General features: G+C 32.6%; 1 protein-coding gene and 1 long non-coding RNA gene across 2 annotated transcripts; one reads left to right on the top strand and one right to left on the bottom strand.

Moving 5' to 3' along the window:
* The first annotated feature begins 380 nt into the window (after positions 1 to 380).
* On the top strand, positions 381 to 4,117 carry LOC107431736 (pentatricopeptide repeat-containing protein At1g31430). The gene has a single exon (XM_016042725.4). The coding sequence runs from the start codon at positions 700 to 702 to the stop codon at positions 2,665 to 2,667; it is 1,968 nt and encodes a 655-aa protein (XP_015898211.3). The 5' UTR covers positions 381 to 699; the 3' UTR covers positions 2,668 to 4,117.
* Positions 4,118 to 12,805: 8,688 nt separating this feature from the next.
* LOC107431697 (uncharacterized) lies at positions 12,806 to 14,911 on the bottom strand. Its single transcript, XR_001582651.4, has 2 exons — positions 14,719 to 14,911; positions 12,806 to 13,342 (listed from the first exon to the last, which is right to left on the bottom strand). It is a non-coding gene; the product is annotated as an uncharacterized LOC107431697 (long non-coding RNA).
* Positions 14,912 to 15,602: the final 691 nt, after the last annotated feature.

The following is a 15,602-nucleotide window of genomic DNA, read 5'->3' as shown; positions in this document are numbered from 1 at the left end:
GAGATCAGCACAGACGACAGCATGAATTATCTTGTGCAATTCTTCAAGGTTATTTGCCTTAATTCCTCTTTCTCTGTACTCACCAAAGGATTTCACTAAAAAAAAAAAAAAAAAAAGAAAGAGAAACCCAGTAAGAACTTCAAATCTGATTTTGACAGATGCATACAAACAAACAATAGGTGGGTTTGAAAAGAGAAATAGAGAAATGATTACCAAAAGAAGAATTAAAAATAAAAAAGGATTACTAGGAGAAGGATCAAAGTTTGTAATAAATGAAAAATGAAGAACGTGAACAAACTCAACAAATAATCTCTAATAAACCTAATCCTTGAACTAAAACCCAAAAATTTCAACAAGATAAACTTACCAATGATTGAGAGAGAAAGAGATGGGATCGCACCTAAAGGGAGAGAGAGAGAGAGAGAGAGAGAGATAAGAGATCTTAGAGCTGTTTTGTCTTTCTCTCTTCTTTATAGTTTGTTCTGGTTCAAGAGAAAAATGGATCATTCTTCTTCTATTTTTGTTTTGATATTTAAAAAGGATACTTTAGTAATATTGAAAAATAAGAGGGCGAAAGAAAAAGATTGAGAACCGAACGGGTAAATTTTCTTAAGGGTCTTCCAATATGGGTATTGGACCAAATTCCTTGTTTACTGTTAAAATGAACTAACTAGTACTTGAAATTCGCTAAAATCGCATATGCTTACCCATCGCAACTTTCAATCATTCAGAGTCATTTTTCGCGGTTTCTTTTCTACTCCGCTGGTCTTTACAAAATTCTCAGGCAAAAGTATACTAACCGGTGAGTCATGCATACAGTACCTTCAGCGTTGCAAAACCATGAGACAGCTCAAACAAATACAGACCCAGATCTTTATGGCCGGACTGCATCAAAGTAGAGGCCATCTCAACAAGCTCATGATATTCTGCACCCACCCATCTCTTGGAAATATGCAATACGCTGAGAAGATCTTTGGTTACATTCAAGATCCATGTCTGTTCGTTTATAATGTAATGGTTAAAGCATTTGCTAAACTGGGTAGTTTTAGAAAAACCATTTTTCTTTTTTGGCGATTGAGGGAAGGAGGGTTGTGGCCTGATAATTACACGTACCCGTTTGTTCTTAAAGCGATTGGATGCTTAGGAGAGATTCGGGAAGGGGAAAAGGCTCATGGGTTTGTGATAAAGACTGGGCTTGAATTTGATACTTATGTTTGTAACTCACTTATTGATATGTATTCACAATTGGGCAAGGTTGAGTATTTCAGAAAGCTGTTTGAGGAAATGCCTGAGAGGGATTCAGTTTCTTGGAATGTCACAATTTCGGGGTATGTTAGGTGTAGGAGGTTTGATGATGCTTTAAATGTTTTCCGGCGGATGGCGGCAGAGGGTAATGAGAAGCCTGATGAAGCTACTATTGTAAGTACTCTGCCTGCGTGTACAGCTCTAAAAAAATTGGAGCTTGGTAGGGAAATTCATGATTATGTTAGAAGTGAGCTTGAACTCACTACCATAATCAGCAATGCTTTGTTAGATATGTATGCTAAGTGTGGGTGTTTGGGTGAAGCAAGGAAGATTTTTGATGAGATGCCAACCAAAAATGTGATCTGTTGGACTAGTATGGTTTCTGGGTATGTAAATTGTGGCAAGCTGGATGAAGCTAGAGAGTTGTTTGAAAGGGTTCCTGTTAGAGATGTTGTTCTTTGGACAGCCATGATCAATGGGTATGTGCAGTATAACTGCGTCGATGATGCAGTAGCCTTATTCCAAGAGATGCAAACGAGAAGAGTTAGAGCGGACAAATTTACAGTGGTTTCTCTCCTCACAGGTTGTGCTCAGTTGGGAGCTTTAGAGCAAGGGAAATGGATTCATGGTTATATAGAGGAATGTGGAATTAAAATGGATGCAGTTGTTGGTACCGCTCTTATTGAAATGTATGCAAAATGTGGGAGCATAGACAAATCTCTGGATATCTTCAACAGATTGAAAGAAAAAGATACAGCTTCTTGGACTTCAATTATTTGTGGGCTTGCAATGAATGGAAAGACAAGCAAAGCACTTGAAATGTTCTCAAAAATGAAACAACTTGGCATTCAACCCGATGATATCACATTTGTTGGTGTTTTAAGCGCTTGTAGTCATGGCGGATTGGTTGAGGAGGGCCGTCAATTCTTTTGCTCCATGAGAGAAATGTACGATATTGAGCCAAAGTTGGAGCACTATGGGTGTCTAATAGATCTTCTCAGTAGAGCTGGACTATTAGATGAAGCAGAGGAGTTGATAGAAAAAGTCCCTGACAACAAGAATGAGATTGTGGTTCCCCTTTATGGTGCATTGCTTAGTGCTTGTAGAATCTATGGCAATGTTACAATGGGTGAACGAGTGGCCGAAAAGCTTGAGAATTTTGAATCAAGTGATTCTAGTGTTCACATGCTTCTTGCCAATATCTATGCCTCTGCTGACAGATGGGGAGATGTTAAAAAGGTGAGAAGGAAAATGAAAGATCTTGGAGTAAGAAAGGTGCCTGGATGTAGCTCAATTGAAGTTAATGGTACCGTCCATGAGTTTCTTGTTGGAGATGCATCTCACCCAGAAATGACAGAAATAACCTCCTTGTTATGTAGAATGATAAAACCATTGTCGGGATCTGAAGATATTGGCATGTAGGAGAAGAATAGGTCTCTGATGGAGGAACCTACATTTGGAATTATTTTCGGCCTTACATATTAAACATTAAGTCTAGATGAGTGCTTGATTTCTTTTGTTTAGGATTTTCAAATGCAAGGCTAGTGAAGCATTTCTTCGATCTGATTTGTTGATTATATAGTTGACTTACTTAATAAAAGGTTGGACGGATTAATCTTGCTCAAGATCGACCACAGTGGCGCCTACTTCTTTGGCATTCAACAAACTCTAGCTAGAAGAAGAAAACTTATGTATGTTGAGTGCCGGAGACTTAGGAAGTTGTCTGTGAACTATGTAATAACTTGGAAATTGGAACGTTGAAATGATGAGGTCAAATGTTACAGCTAGAAGAGCGATAGATTTGTGAGGTAAGCTTCACTCCTTCAAATGTTTCAAATATTATAATTCCCCATTTTTCAACTTGTATCTATTATTATAAAACCTCGTAAACCCAACTGGAATATTTTACGTTCAAAAAAGAATTCAGCGCAATTATATTATATAACTCGAGTGTGCAAAGTGCTTAATTTTATTTTTTTTCCGTATTAATCTTTCATCAATGATCCCATTTGTTTCTTTTGTTTATTAACTGGGTAGAGCCGTAGTGGTGGACGGGAGTCAAACGCAGTATCGGAGTCATATCAAATTATCATAATATTATTATATATTATCTGAATAACAACTTATTAAATTAAGTAAACTCGAAAAAATTTGTCTTCTCTTGGACCCGTATCGAGCACTTTTCTTTTTCCTTTTTCATTTACCTCAACTTGTTGTTGAAGCATTTATATAGCAGGGACAATCCAAATCCAACTAATTCAAATAAAAAATAAAAGTCTGGCAGCCATCAAAACATATTAAGACATATAATCTCAGTACTGAACATATATATATATATATATATATAAAAGTACTATATCAGTAAGGCTACCGACCAGTGATTGAATCTGCTCTACGTCACTGGTTGGTTGAGGAATACGTACTGTAAATGACATAATACGACTAATTGAAAACCTAGCTTGCATTATGATATTTATTTTGAATTAACAAGTAGTGCCCTCATGTTGGGAGTTTTCCGGCTACACATACATATATATTATGTATATAATACTACGTTGCTAATGGGTAGATAGGAAAATATAAATGCATAAAATTCATGCCGCCGGAGCATAATCATAACCCCCATCGTCGTCGTCGTCATCATCTCCATCGCCTTCGTCGCATGTTACAGCAGGATCAAGCTCATCATATTCCCTTGTACCATCATAACTAACATGATGATCTCCATGTGCAATTCCAGTAGTAGTACTAGTACTGTTGAAAGTGGGAGTCATTTTCTTGACTGTATGGGTGTTTGGGGGATGGGAAGAGAGGTAGATAGCAAAGAGAGAGAGAGAGAGAGAGAGAGAGAGAGAGACTAAGACAAGGAAAAGATAATAAAATGTGCTAATTAATCGTGATGGGGGAATGAGAAGGGGTGTGAAAGGGTATAAATAGGGTTAGAAAGAGGGAAGGGGAAGGTGTCGGGAAATGTCCAGGCACGTGGAGAGTGTGGAGGAACGCCTGAGACCCAGTGCTTGGTAGAGGGTGGTGGTATATGTGGACTGCCACCTAGGACCCTCATTAGCAATTTAGACCACCACGTAATTGGTCTCACTGTGCTACATATTACAAAGACACGTAGTGAGATTTTTTCAATTTTGGTCGTCCTTTGGGTACATGGTTGAGTCAATTTTGTTAAAATGGAAGATTATATATATGTGTATGGAAAAAGATACTGTAAAAGTGGCAAGTGGTGGTTGGATATATATGTATATGGTTTGATAGCCTAATGGGTCTAAATCATGGAATGAGGCTCATAATTATCCTTTACGCGCTTTCGAGTTTTTCCACCCAAATATACCAAAATTGTGTCACACTCTCTGCCTTGTCTATGGTGGAGATTTGGCCAAAATTTTGATTCTTTTTCTTGCTAGCAATTTAAACAGCCAGATGTTCACATATTAGGTGAATGTGAGATATTTATATCTATTCATTCTTAGAATTTCCATGACTCCCCAGGTCGATCAAATGCTCTCGTCATCTTATCTTTTCAATGTCATTTTGTTTTTTTACATGTTTGGTTATTTCATCGACTAAAAACTTGAATTTCAAATTTCCATCGAAAAGATAAAAAATAGTTTCATTCTTAATTAATTTCATATGGTGTGGGAGGTTAATTATTTTTTATTTAAGTTAAGCTAATTAATTTTTAAATAAAGGTGGATCTCATGTGTCTATCTTGCTCCTAATAGGAGTTGAATATCTTACTGAAATTAATTGGAAAGGAGTAGTTGCGGACTCGTATATAAATTATCTTCTACCATTTACTTGGTGCACAAGCCAAGTTGCACAGCTTTTTGTAAATTAAGCGCTTTGGGGAATAATAGCATATTATATATTATACAATGATTTATTCATAATTATAATAGATATGCATTTTTCTTTTGTTAGAATTCTATAAATATATAAATGTTTGCCAACTGACAACAACTATATATATATATCTTCAAAAAAAAGAAAAAAAGAAAAACTTTATTAATGATTAGAAAGAAAGTATCTAATAATCTAGTGGTGTATAGTGCTTTATTTTGTCCTGTTGTGAATGTGTCAAAAACTCTAAATTTTTACTAAATATTGTTACTTTTTAGCATTCCATAAAATATTTTAATAGTTCAATTCATTGACAAAAATATACCCAGGATTAAACTATTGGTAGTTTTAGCATATGATTGATAGTTATGAATGAATGTATATTATATATATATATATATATATATATATAGAGAGAGAGAGAGAGAGAGAGATATGCCTTAATTAATTTAATTTGGTACATATATAATATCCTACAACGTGCATTACTGTCCACATCATGAATTATATAATAAATATATTTTACATTGATGTAGCAGTCGCAATTGCATATATATAATAACAATAAAAAAGATCAATTTGAACTCCTCATGAACCATATATATATATATATATATATGTTTCGCTTTGCTTTTCTTCTCTTTTTCACCAAGGTAGAACACTGCATATTTTTTTGATGAAAGAACAATATGCACATGGATTAACTTTGAGAGTCGAACACATTATATGGAAGCTAGCAATATGCGCAGTTCGTTCGTAGGGTAATTTGAGGTGCCCTTGCAATTAGTTTGGGGGATTTGTATTAGACGGTATTAATTACTTAATTATCATGCTTAACATAACATATTGATATATATTAACTCCTTAATTTCATCAACATATACAAACTCCTTAATTAAAATTTCATCCCAAAAGTAATTAATTAAACAGAAAAGAATTCTCCAAAAAAATAATAATAAAAAAAATAAATAAAGGAATTTAAACCGGCCGGCCGAAGAATATGGCTTCAAATCATTAATTCATCATATATATTAATTACGTTGTAAAAAGGTAAAAACATCAGATACATATGCACAATGAATTGTCGATGAAGCTGGGGAGAGCATAATCGTAATGACTCATCTTCATCATCATCAATTCCGTGCATATTGGATGCCATCGCAGGACCATAGCATTTGCAGCCATAGACACCATTCCAAAATGCGTTCCATATATTTCTTAACACAATGAACTCACAAATGGGAAGCAATATGGAGCATTTTCATGGACTTTAGAGCAACCAGATTATATTATTAATGGCTGAATTAAAATGGGACTTATATATCAGGCCCTGTACTTTTAGTCTGCTTTAATTGGTCTGATCTGAATTGAGGATGCGATCAAGATATATGAAATATTACATTTTTCCAGAGACTACCAGTTTATTGATAAGAGGAATAGTATCGGGCAAGAATGATGCCTGAATTTGTGGTGGTGATGTGAGACGCCAATAATTAATCAAAGATTGAAGCAGCTCAACTAACCGAGTGGTGCATCTATTCGCTACAATTATAACATATTCATATAGAGTTTGATTTTGAAATTGGAGAAAAGCATGCTTTTTTTTTTTTTTTTTTTCAGAATATGTAGGTATATAATTTTATTGAACGCCTTTTTCCAAAATTATGTATATATGCATGGGCGTATCTTGATCTTTTGCTCTCCGCTGAGACAAAATTTTTTCCAATAATTGAGGGGATGTGTATGAAGGATCAATATTGACCTAGAAGTTTCTAGAATTAACTAGTATATTTGATATACTTGGTTGGAAGTAGAGCATTGGAATTTGTGAAAAAAAAATATCTAAAATTGAGGATGAGAGCAAAGACATAGTGGAGAAGTCTAGAAGCTTTGAGTAGGCCAAAGCAACCGACTTTGTCAAGTATAAAAGGAAGCTTTGGCTTCCCTGCTTGGTGAGCTACACAAGTGAGCTCCAAGGAGGCTCTCGGTTGGTGTGAGTGAAAAGGCTACTCAATTGAGTAGAGTAGGCTCCTAGAGAGAGAGAGAGAGAGAGAGCTCTCATGTTATAGTTAGTAAATAATGTTAGGTGTTTATGTGTTGGTGTCTAAAAGGTTATCATGTGTGTGGGTCCTGCTGCATATATGAGTATTTTATAGTGTGTTTATGTATTTGTTTTTTTAAAATTATTAATATAAGAGAATTGATTTATTTTCTCCCCCAACAGTGTATGCATTTGTGTATATGTACATGAGGTCAGAGGGAGACACATGCACATGCATGAGGATTTCTGCGTTTGGACTTCCTCAATTACTTCGTAATTAAATAAGTATGTTTTTATGAATAACAACATTAGTTAATTAATTAATTATGACTGATAATTCGAAGAGTATATATAAATATATATATTCAAAGAGTTTTTTTTTTTTTATAAAATTAAAGTTTAATTACGTGTGGACTTTTAGAGAATTTGGACTTAGGGAAATAAATTAAGGATCCATATATATAAAAATTGAGTTTATAGTCTTGCATGCATGAGAGAGGATTAAATTAATCACCTGCTTATACATACATACATACATACATACATATATATATATATATACAGTCCGTCTATGGTACGGACGGTCCTCATACGGACCACAGTATTGGTGACGGTTTTTCATAGTATTGGTGACGATTTTTTAAAAAACCGTCGTTAATACTATGAAAAATCGTCACTAATACTGCGGTCCTCATGCGAACCGTCCTCACCATAGAATTTCCATATATATATATATATATATATATATACATTCAGATTTGACTCTCTATGTAATTTAGTTTATGAGTGCTTAACTTTTTAAAAATAGAATACATAAATAAAAAATTAGTTTGAACTTTTGAGTATGTCATCTATGATCAGTACAAAACTTATATAATAATTACTATTACCAACAAAAAAAAAAAAAAAAACTTATGTACTAATTAATAACGGTATAACTAGTTGCATCACAATCACAGGCGTCATATATTTAATTTCTCTTATCTTTAACTAATAATACTTTAGTAATGAGAACTAGTTCAGCAACAAGTCTCTACCTCTGGAACATTCTAATTAACTAGTCACTGAGTGGTACCGGTTATTATTCCCATTTTTTTTAACTATAAACTAAACTGTTATTCTTGAGAAAATTATGCAAATATGTGTCTCTCAGCATCTCTTGTAGGTGTAACGTGAATGTACATTCCTATATATTTAGGTCCTTTATTAATAAAGCTTATAAAAATTATATTTACCGTTTTTATTTGTTCTCAACTCAAAATTATTTGAAAGTTTTATGAAACGAATGCAAATAGTTAATTTACTCATTTATTTGGTTGTTTGGCTAAGCGAATCTCTTGTAGGTGCAAATATTTTAAATTTCTTATGATTGAACTGACAATCTTTTAATTTTATTATATTAGGAATTGTTATATGAAATGTTTAAAGTCGTCGTATTTTATTTAAAATTTTAAAAGAATTGTTTTATGAAATGCTTAAAATTATCATATTTTATCTAAAATTTTAAATTTGAATTCACATATTAAATACTATTTTATCTAATAATTAAAATTTTATCACATAAATATTTTTGATTTAATCATTCTTTTATAAAAAAGCTTATAATATATATGAAGAATATGAAAATGAAAGACATCGATATGTATGTTTGTATATATATATATATATATATATATATATATATATGTATGTATGAGTTCAAATTCACGAATTATGGTAAATAGTCCCTGATTCTGGCACTTAAAAATACAAATTAACATCATCAAAACATAGCTAGCTGCTAAACCCTATTCTCAACACTCATTTTATTCTGTACCAGCAGTCAAACTGTTTGCTAGATTGCACTCTAAATATATAACTAAAACCCGTGAAATGAATATATGAACAGACATCGAATTTTTATGTATATGTATACATATATATGCATCTAGCCACAGAATGAATGTATCCTTCTTCTTGATCATCATCAATGCCATCCAAGGATGCAGCTGGTGCATAGTCAGAATCTGGGAGATGATCATCATCATCGTCGCCATCATCACATTTGATGCATGCTGCTGGGGCATGGTCGTAGTCTGGAAGGTCATCATCACCATCTCCATCTACGTGTTTCTTCCACCATGAGGCGTTAATGGCAACCTTGAATAATATTCTGAAATCCATTAATTTAATTTCTCGGAGTCGGCTCCTGATGTAGCATTCATTCGGACCATTCGACGTTTTTTTAGGACCTTAGAAAGTTCAAAGCTGGGAAATCGAAATAATTGGAGTGTATAGAGGTTAATTTTTCTGGATAATATGGTGGGGGTGATAAGTAAATATTAATATAAGCGCTAAGGTTGGTGAAATAGATATATATGAATGATTATGGTATTCAAAAATATTCTGAAAAATGTACGTGTTTTTCAAATCCTTAAATATACGTAAAAAGTTTCTTAAGACAACTTCAATATACCAAGCATAATGACTTTTTTTTTTTTTTTTTTGAACAACCAAGCATAATGACTTCCATGAAAAGAATATGTAATAAACAAATCATATATATTCATAAAAAAAAAAAATCGTATATAAATACACACTAGTCAAAAATTAGTAGAAAGACAATAAATAAAAGCAGAGTAGATAGAATCTGGATATATGGGGAAAAATGTTAGATTGAGGTTAAAATAATTTAAAGTTTACAGAAGTTATGATGAGCTATAAAGTTTAATTAAAGTGATCTTATTTTATTAGTAAATTAGTTAGATGAGCTGGCTGCTTTGTTGGCAATATTGACTTAGACTTTGACCTCGTCTTCAACACACATACGAGTGTGTGATTAACGTCGTACGCACGAAGGAGTATTCTTGTAGGTGAATATTAATTGATTTTTGGTGGAGAATATATAGATTATAGACTTAATTTCATTTTTTTTGTATTTTTTATGGGAATTTTTCAAAATATCCGAAGGAGTATTTTATATGATCCATATTCATAAACTTGCTTTGTCTCACATTGTTTGGAGGAGTAATATAATTTATACGTGGGACTGCCCATTTGATGAAGATTGAGATAAATAAAAAAAAATAAAATAAGATCTCACATATTTATTCATACAGCTGAATTTAATACGATTTACTGCAACTCGGTCATAAAAGCGCAATATTTCTGTAATGGATATATGATATATATTATATTCATTTGGAATTATTAAAAGAAAATAATTAAATCACGTGATGATGATCACAAGACGGATGATATGAAAACGAAAAAGAATTTTTGAAAAAGAGTTTCTATTTATTTCGTCTTTGCATTGAATATCTTTACAATAATGGAATATAATTGACAGAAAAACAGCAAATATCTTATAAATCAATTCCTAATCAACAATTAACAATGATCTAATTCCGAAGAAATCAGTCATTATCAGGATAACTTTGGAACCTTAAATATCGTACCCGAAATCCAATTTCTTCAATGTCTCATCAGAAATAATAAAAAACATTTTAATTCTTTTTATTTTTATTTTTATTTTTTATTGCCGAGAGCAAAAACAATAGAGAGTAAATAGAATAAGAATACGGGAAGCTGAATTTATGATTGTTCAAAGCGAAATCCAACTTGGATGTATACTTCGAAGTTGTGGACTCATTGCGGCTCATGGCAGGCACGAGTGAAGAGCGTGGAAGAACGTGCATATATATTAAGCATCGACGCCAGTGTGTGTGTGTGTGTGTGCGCGCGCGCTTATCAGTCAGTAATATATGAGTAATCTAAAAAGTAGCCTGAGAATCTTATTCATAAAATCACAATCAATGGAATATGTAGCTTTGGTTGATATTGATTAACACTTGTAGTTTACTCTATAGATGCTGTGGAATCCGCAAGAAAAAAACGTTTTAAAATTGTCCATCTGTTGAAAAAAGTATTGCAAGAAAACAAAAAGGAATTCGAATATATGAACTATGCATAGTGTACAATGCATGTTATATTTTATTTATCATAGAGGAAGATAATAATAGTAAAAAAAAAATATTCCGGCTTAGTATAAAGGTTGACTTTGTTTATATTAACTATTTCTTTTCTGGCCCCAAATTGTAATTTCATTCTTTTGAATTTCATGTATTGGGTCTTGCCACGTGTTTCATTTCGTCAAAGCAACTACTACTTTCAACGACAAGGACAAAGGTCCAATTTTGACCACCAAACTTTCTATTTACTAGTTTTTTTTTTTTTTTTTTTTGGGTAATATTCTATTCACTAGTTTAGTTGCTAGACTTTAATATTTTAATGTTAAACATAATATATAAGAAAACATCATTCTCTACATATACCATATTATATAAAGTCCACACACAGTACACAAAGCTATTATATTTTGCTTAAGAATAAAGCTTATAATTAATATCTTAATCAACTTTTTAAAATCATGAATTACAAAGACCACGGTCATAAAATTATATATACCCCATGATACTCCCATTCTCTTGTACAAAGAAACTAAGAATATGTTGAGCGTCCAGACATTGTGTTGTCCAGCATTCTATGTCTGTATCGTCGAGTAAAATGTTTTCATATATATATATATATATATGCACCCCAGAAAAAAATAATAATAAAATAGATACATGCCAATGTTTTATTTGTAGTGATAATAATAAAATAGATACATGCCAATGTTTTATTTGTAGTGATTTCATAAACTTTTGGTAGGGCATATGGGTAATTTCGGTGCCCATCAATTGCCGCTCCGTGTGTGTCATTCACGTTCTTCAACGATTTCTCCACGCACTCCTCTCCTGCCCGCCATGCGTTAAAACAAGTTCACCACTTTCTTTCAATTTGCGTGTTAATTTTGGGACTCATTTATCACCTTCTTCTCTTTTGCTTTGCATATATATATATAAAATAATTTCCTGGTTTCAGTTTGCAAATTTTAGGAATTAATTTTTTTAGTAATGGTTCTAGTCTCAGTCATGTCACTTCAAAGTCTAATTAAAACACAGATTTGCGTGGGAGCTCAGTGGTTAGCACACCACAGCCCGGGTCAGTTGACGCTGGGTTCGAGTCTTGGGGGCAAGGGGATGCCCTGGGGCATAGCCAAAAATAAAAAAAAAAGAAGTCTATTAAAAAACACTTTCAGCAACAAAAAAAAAAAAGAGGTCGATTCGCAAGGAAAACGTCTTCCATTTCAATGAAGCATACGGTTTGGGAGAAGGTGATAAACGGTGACGTTTCTAGATGTATGACTATGCTCCAGCTGCGGCTGGCATATGACAGTCACCGCATTGGACAAAGTCGAAAAAATGGTACTAACTGGTGAAATTAACATTCTTTTTTTATTGGACAAAATTGAAACAAATGCCAAGTAAGAAAAGAGAGAAAATTGATGGCCTCAATCTCTCTTTTTTTTTTTTTTAATTGGTATTAGATTGACTCAAGTTTTAATAGGGTGAGGGCTAATGAAGTAAAAGCGGATATAATATTAAATTAGGGTCGCCACAAATCTTTGGGCACATGCTTGATTGTACTCTTAGACCCTTCGACCACTAATTACTCTTTAATATCTTTATTAGTCCTTAATTACTTTATATTATATTCCGAGCAAAACAAACAGATACTCCAAACGAACTTAATTTATACAAGCCAATATTTAATTCAAGTATGCTAAAATATTGGCTACGAGAGTCACAAAACCATTAATTAATTGCATGATGATAAGTAGATAGATTTAAATTAAAGACTCATAGTACAATATTCATTGATATCGATATCCACTTAACTACTAGCTAATTAAGCTTTACTTACGCAGAAATCTTATAAAAAGACGTCCTGATTAGAAGCTTAAGGATTAGCTAGCTAGAGCTAAAAAGACTCTCCATAACCCTGCAAAAAACTTTTGGGATCCGATACACAAATTACAAACCGCCATGATTAGAAAGCTTTTATATGTTGGAGTAATCACCATCAAAATGCACATTATATATATATATATATATATATCCATTCATGCAGCCGGCGCATAATCATAGCCATGGTCATCATCATCATCGTCATCACCATCTACGGGTGCCAGAGCATGATCGTAATCATAGCCTACGTGATTACCAAAATCGAAATCTCCATCTATGTATGCTGCTGGGGCATAATCGTATCCGTCGTCTCCGTCTCCGTCTCCGTCTCCGTCTCCGTCTCCATGCTTCTTGCACACGGAGGCATGGACTCCTGAAATGGCAAGCATTTTCTTTCAGGATATATATGGAAGATATGCAAAGGGATTGATTTGAACTAAAAGGACAAGAAAATCTACAGCAAATAAAATTAATATGAATATGGAAATTAAGTTGAGAAATGGGAGTGTGTGGTTGGGTTTTTGGTAAGAACAAATGGGAATATATAGAGGGGGTCAGGGAGAAGAAGATGGTGGGGAATGATAAAGTGACAAGGGCTAGCCCGGGAAAGAGTGTGGACTCGTGCTTGAAGGGTGTGGTAGCCCAATGCCGGTGAAAGGTGGCATTGCACTCCGTGGTCCACCTTTTCCACACTTTACTGCAATTCTTTAGTTAACTTACTGCTTAAACGATCTGGGGTGATAAAAATTAAGTTTATCAAGTTGATTGCTTAATTTGCATTTGTTTCTTCGTATACTGATATCTATGTTAATTAGAGAGATATTTATGTAAAACCCAGATTTTTCTTATGGTCCTCATTTACATAAATAAATAAATAAATAAATATTATTTCCCAGTAATACATTATATGAATAAATGATTTATTTGTTTGATTTATATAAATACTTTAAACTGTCTTGTCCAACTAATACCAAGCAACAATTAAAGTCCAAAATTTTATATAAAAATGATAAATATATTGTACATGAGCTAGCTCATTTACAAACTTGAGTTTAGTTAAAAATGTTGAATACATATATGTATATATGTATGCATGCTTGATATGGTAAGGACCCATATATAGGTTCATCAAAACCTTCCCTATCTATATATATATATATATATATATATATATATATATATATATATATATATATATATATATATATATATATATATATATATATATATATGTATTATATTATACATGCTACTAATGGCATGATGAACTAATTAAAGGAATTTAATATTCACCCAAAAAAATAAAAATTTAAAGCACTTTAATGTTTTGACTTTAACTTCGTTATGGACATCCTTTAATTCGGTTTAATTGAAGTACATAGGTGATCATCCATATTCAACAACATCCATATCAATCCTCATGAAATTCAAGAATTAAACTACCATTTGGTAGCATGGTTGGTTTCCTGATAATTAAAATTTATTAGACATATAAGTTAACTATAAAGTTATTATAAAGTTATAAAGTTAAAAAAGAAAAAATATATATACACCAAATTAAACACAACTTTAAATTTTGTTGGTTTTTAATTTTTCATTTCTTTCTTTCAAGTTTAGGTTATTCAAAATGTTTTATAAACTAAAACTACTATTAATTAGCATTTGACATGAATAAATTACACACAACTATATAAAAAGGATTTAAAACAAAAGTTTAAAACTGACCATATTACAATACAAAAGAAATACCAGAAAATTTACGCAAAACTGCTTTCTTGCCTTGCTTATGATCACCAAGACAATAACGATGATCAGAAAAATTCCTAACTAAATGGGGCCGGCCAAACCTTGAAAGAGTTTAACAACAGGCTATGAATGGCTCAAGGGAATCAGAAAAGTCATATATATAGAGAATTGAGAGAGAGAGAGAGAGAGAGAGAGAGAGAGAAAGATGGCTGGTGTGGCGAGTTGCAGCAAGTAAGCCCCGTGGGGAGGTGTGCCATAATGCATCAAGAGTGTGTGTGGCATGTGAAACGAAATGCCACACGGATGCCCAATTGGCACTTATTATGTACAACAGCAGGCTAATTCCCATTCGTTGGATCTGCTGAGAAAGCTACTAGTCAATTTTCTTTTTCTTTCCTTGTGTGGGGTTGTGAAAAAATCATTATTTGACTAGAATTCAATGTTTTCTAACATTTGATCTGATTACGTGGATTAATATACGCCAGCACTGCACAAACTCACAAAATAAATTAACAAATCATATTCAGATGATCGAAATTTTGGTCGGTTTCAATATTTTTATTTAGTGGAGAATCTTATTTTTAAGGGAATAGATAATAATATAGAAAAAAATATATATATATTACTTATGTCCGTTTTCCTAGTTATTGAAAAATGGAAAGTTTGTGATTATTCAAAAATATCTAATTCCTTTTGTTATTTTTGCGCCATCAGAAAAAAAAAAAAAAATCTCAATATATTGTCACTTCAAAATTTCGTATAATTTTTGTTAGTAATTTGAAAAAGAAAAGGCTAGACAATAAACAGTACCACGTATTTAAGGATATGTTTCATTAGATACTATTTAATCGCCAAAATTGAAAGTTCCTTTCCAACTCATGTTTATA

The sequence above is a fragment of the Ziziphus jujuba genome, chromosome 11 (assembly GCF_031755915.1).
Source record: "Ziziphus jujuba cultivar Dongzao chromosome 11, ASM3175591v1".
Lineage (NCBI taxonomy): Eukaryota > Viridiplantae > Streptophyta > Magnoliopsida > Rosales > Rhamnaceae > Ziziphus > Ziziphus jujuba.
Note: the sequence above shows the minus strand (reverse complement) of the source record. Positions and strands in the feature narration are given on the sequence as shown.

What these genes read in the sequence shown, in the direction of transcription:
- LOC107431736 (XM_016042725.4), top strand. Translation starts at nt 700, where the DNA reads ATGCTTACCCATCGCAACTTTCAATCATTCAGAGTCATTTTTCGCGGT.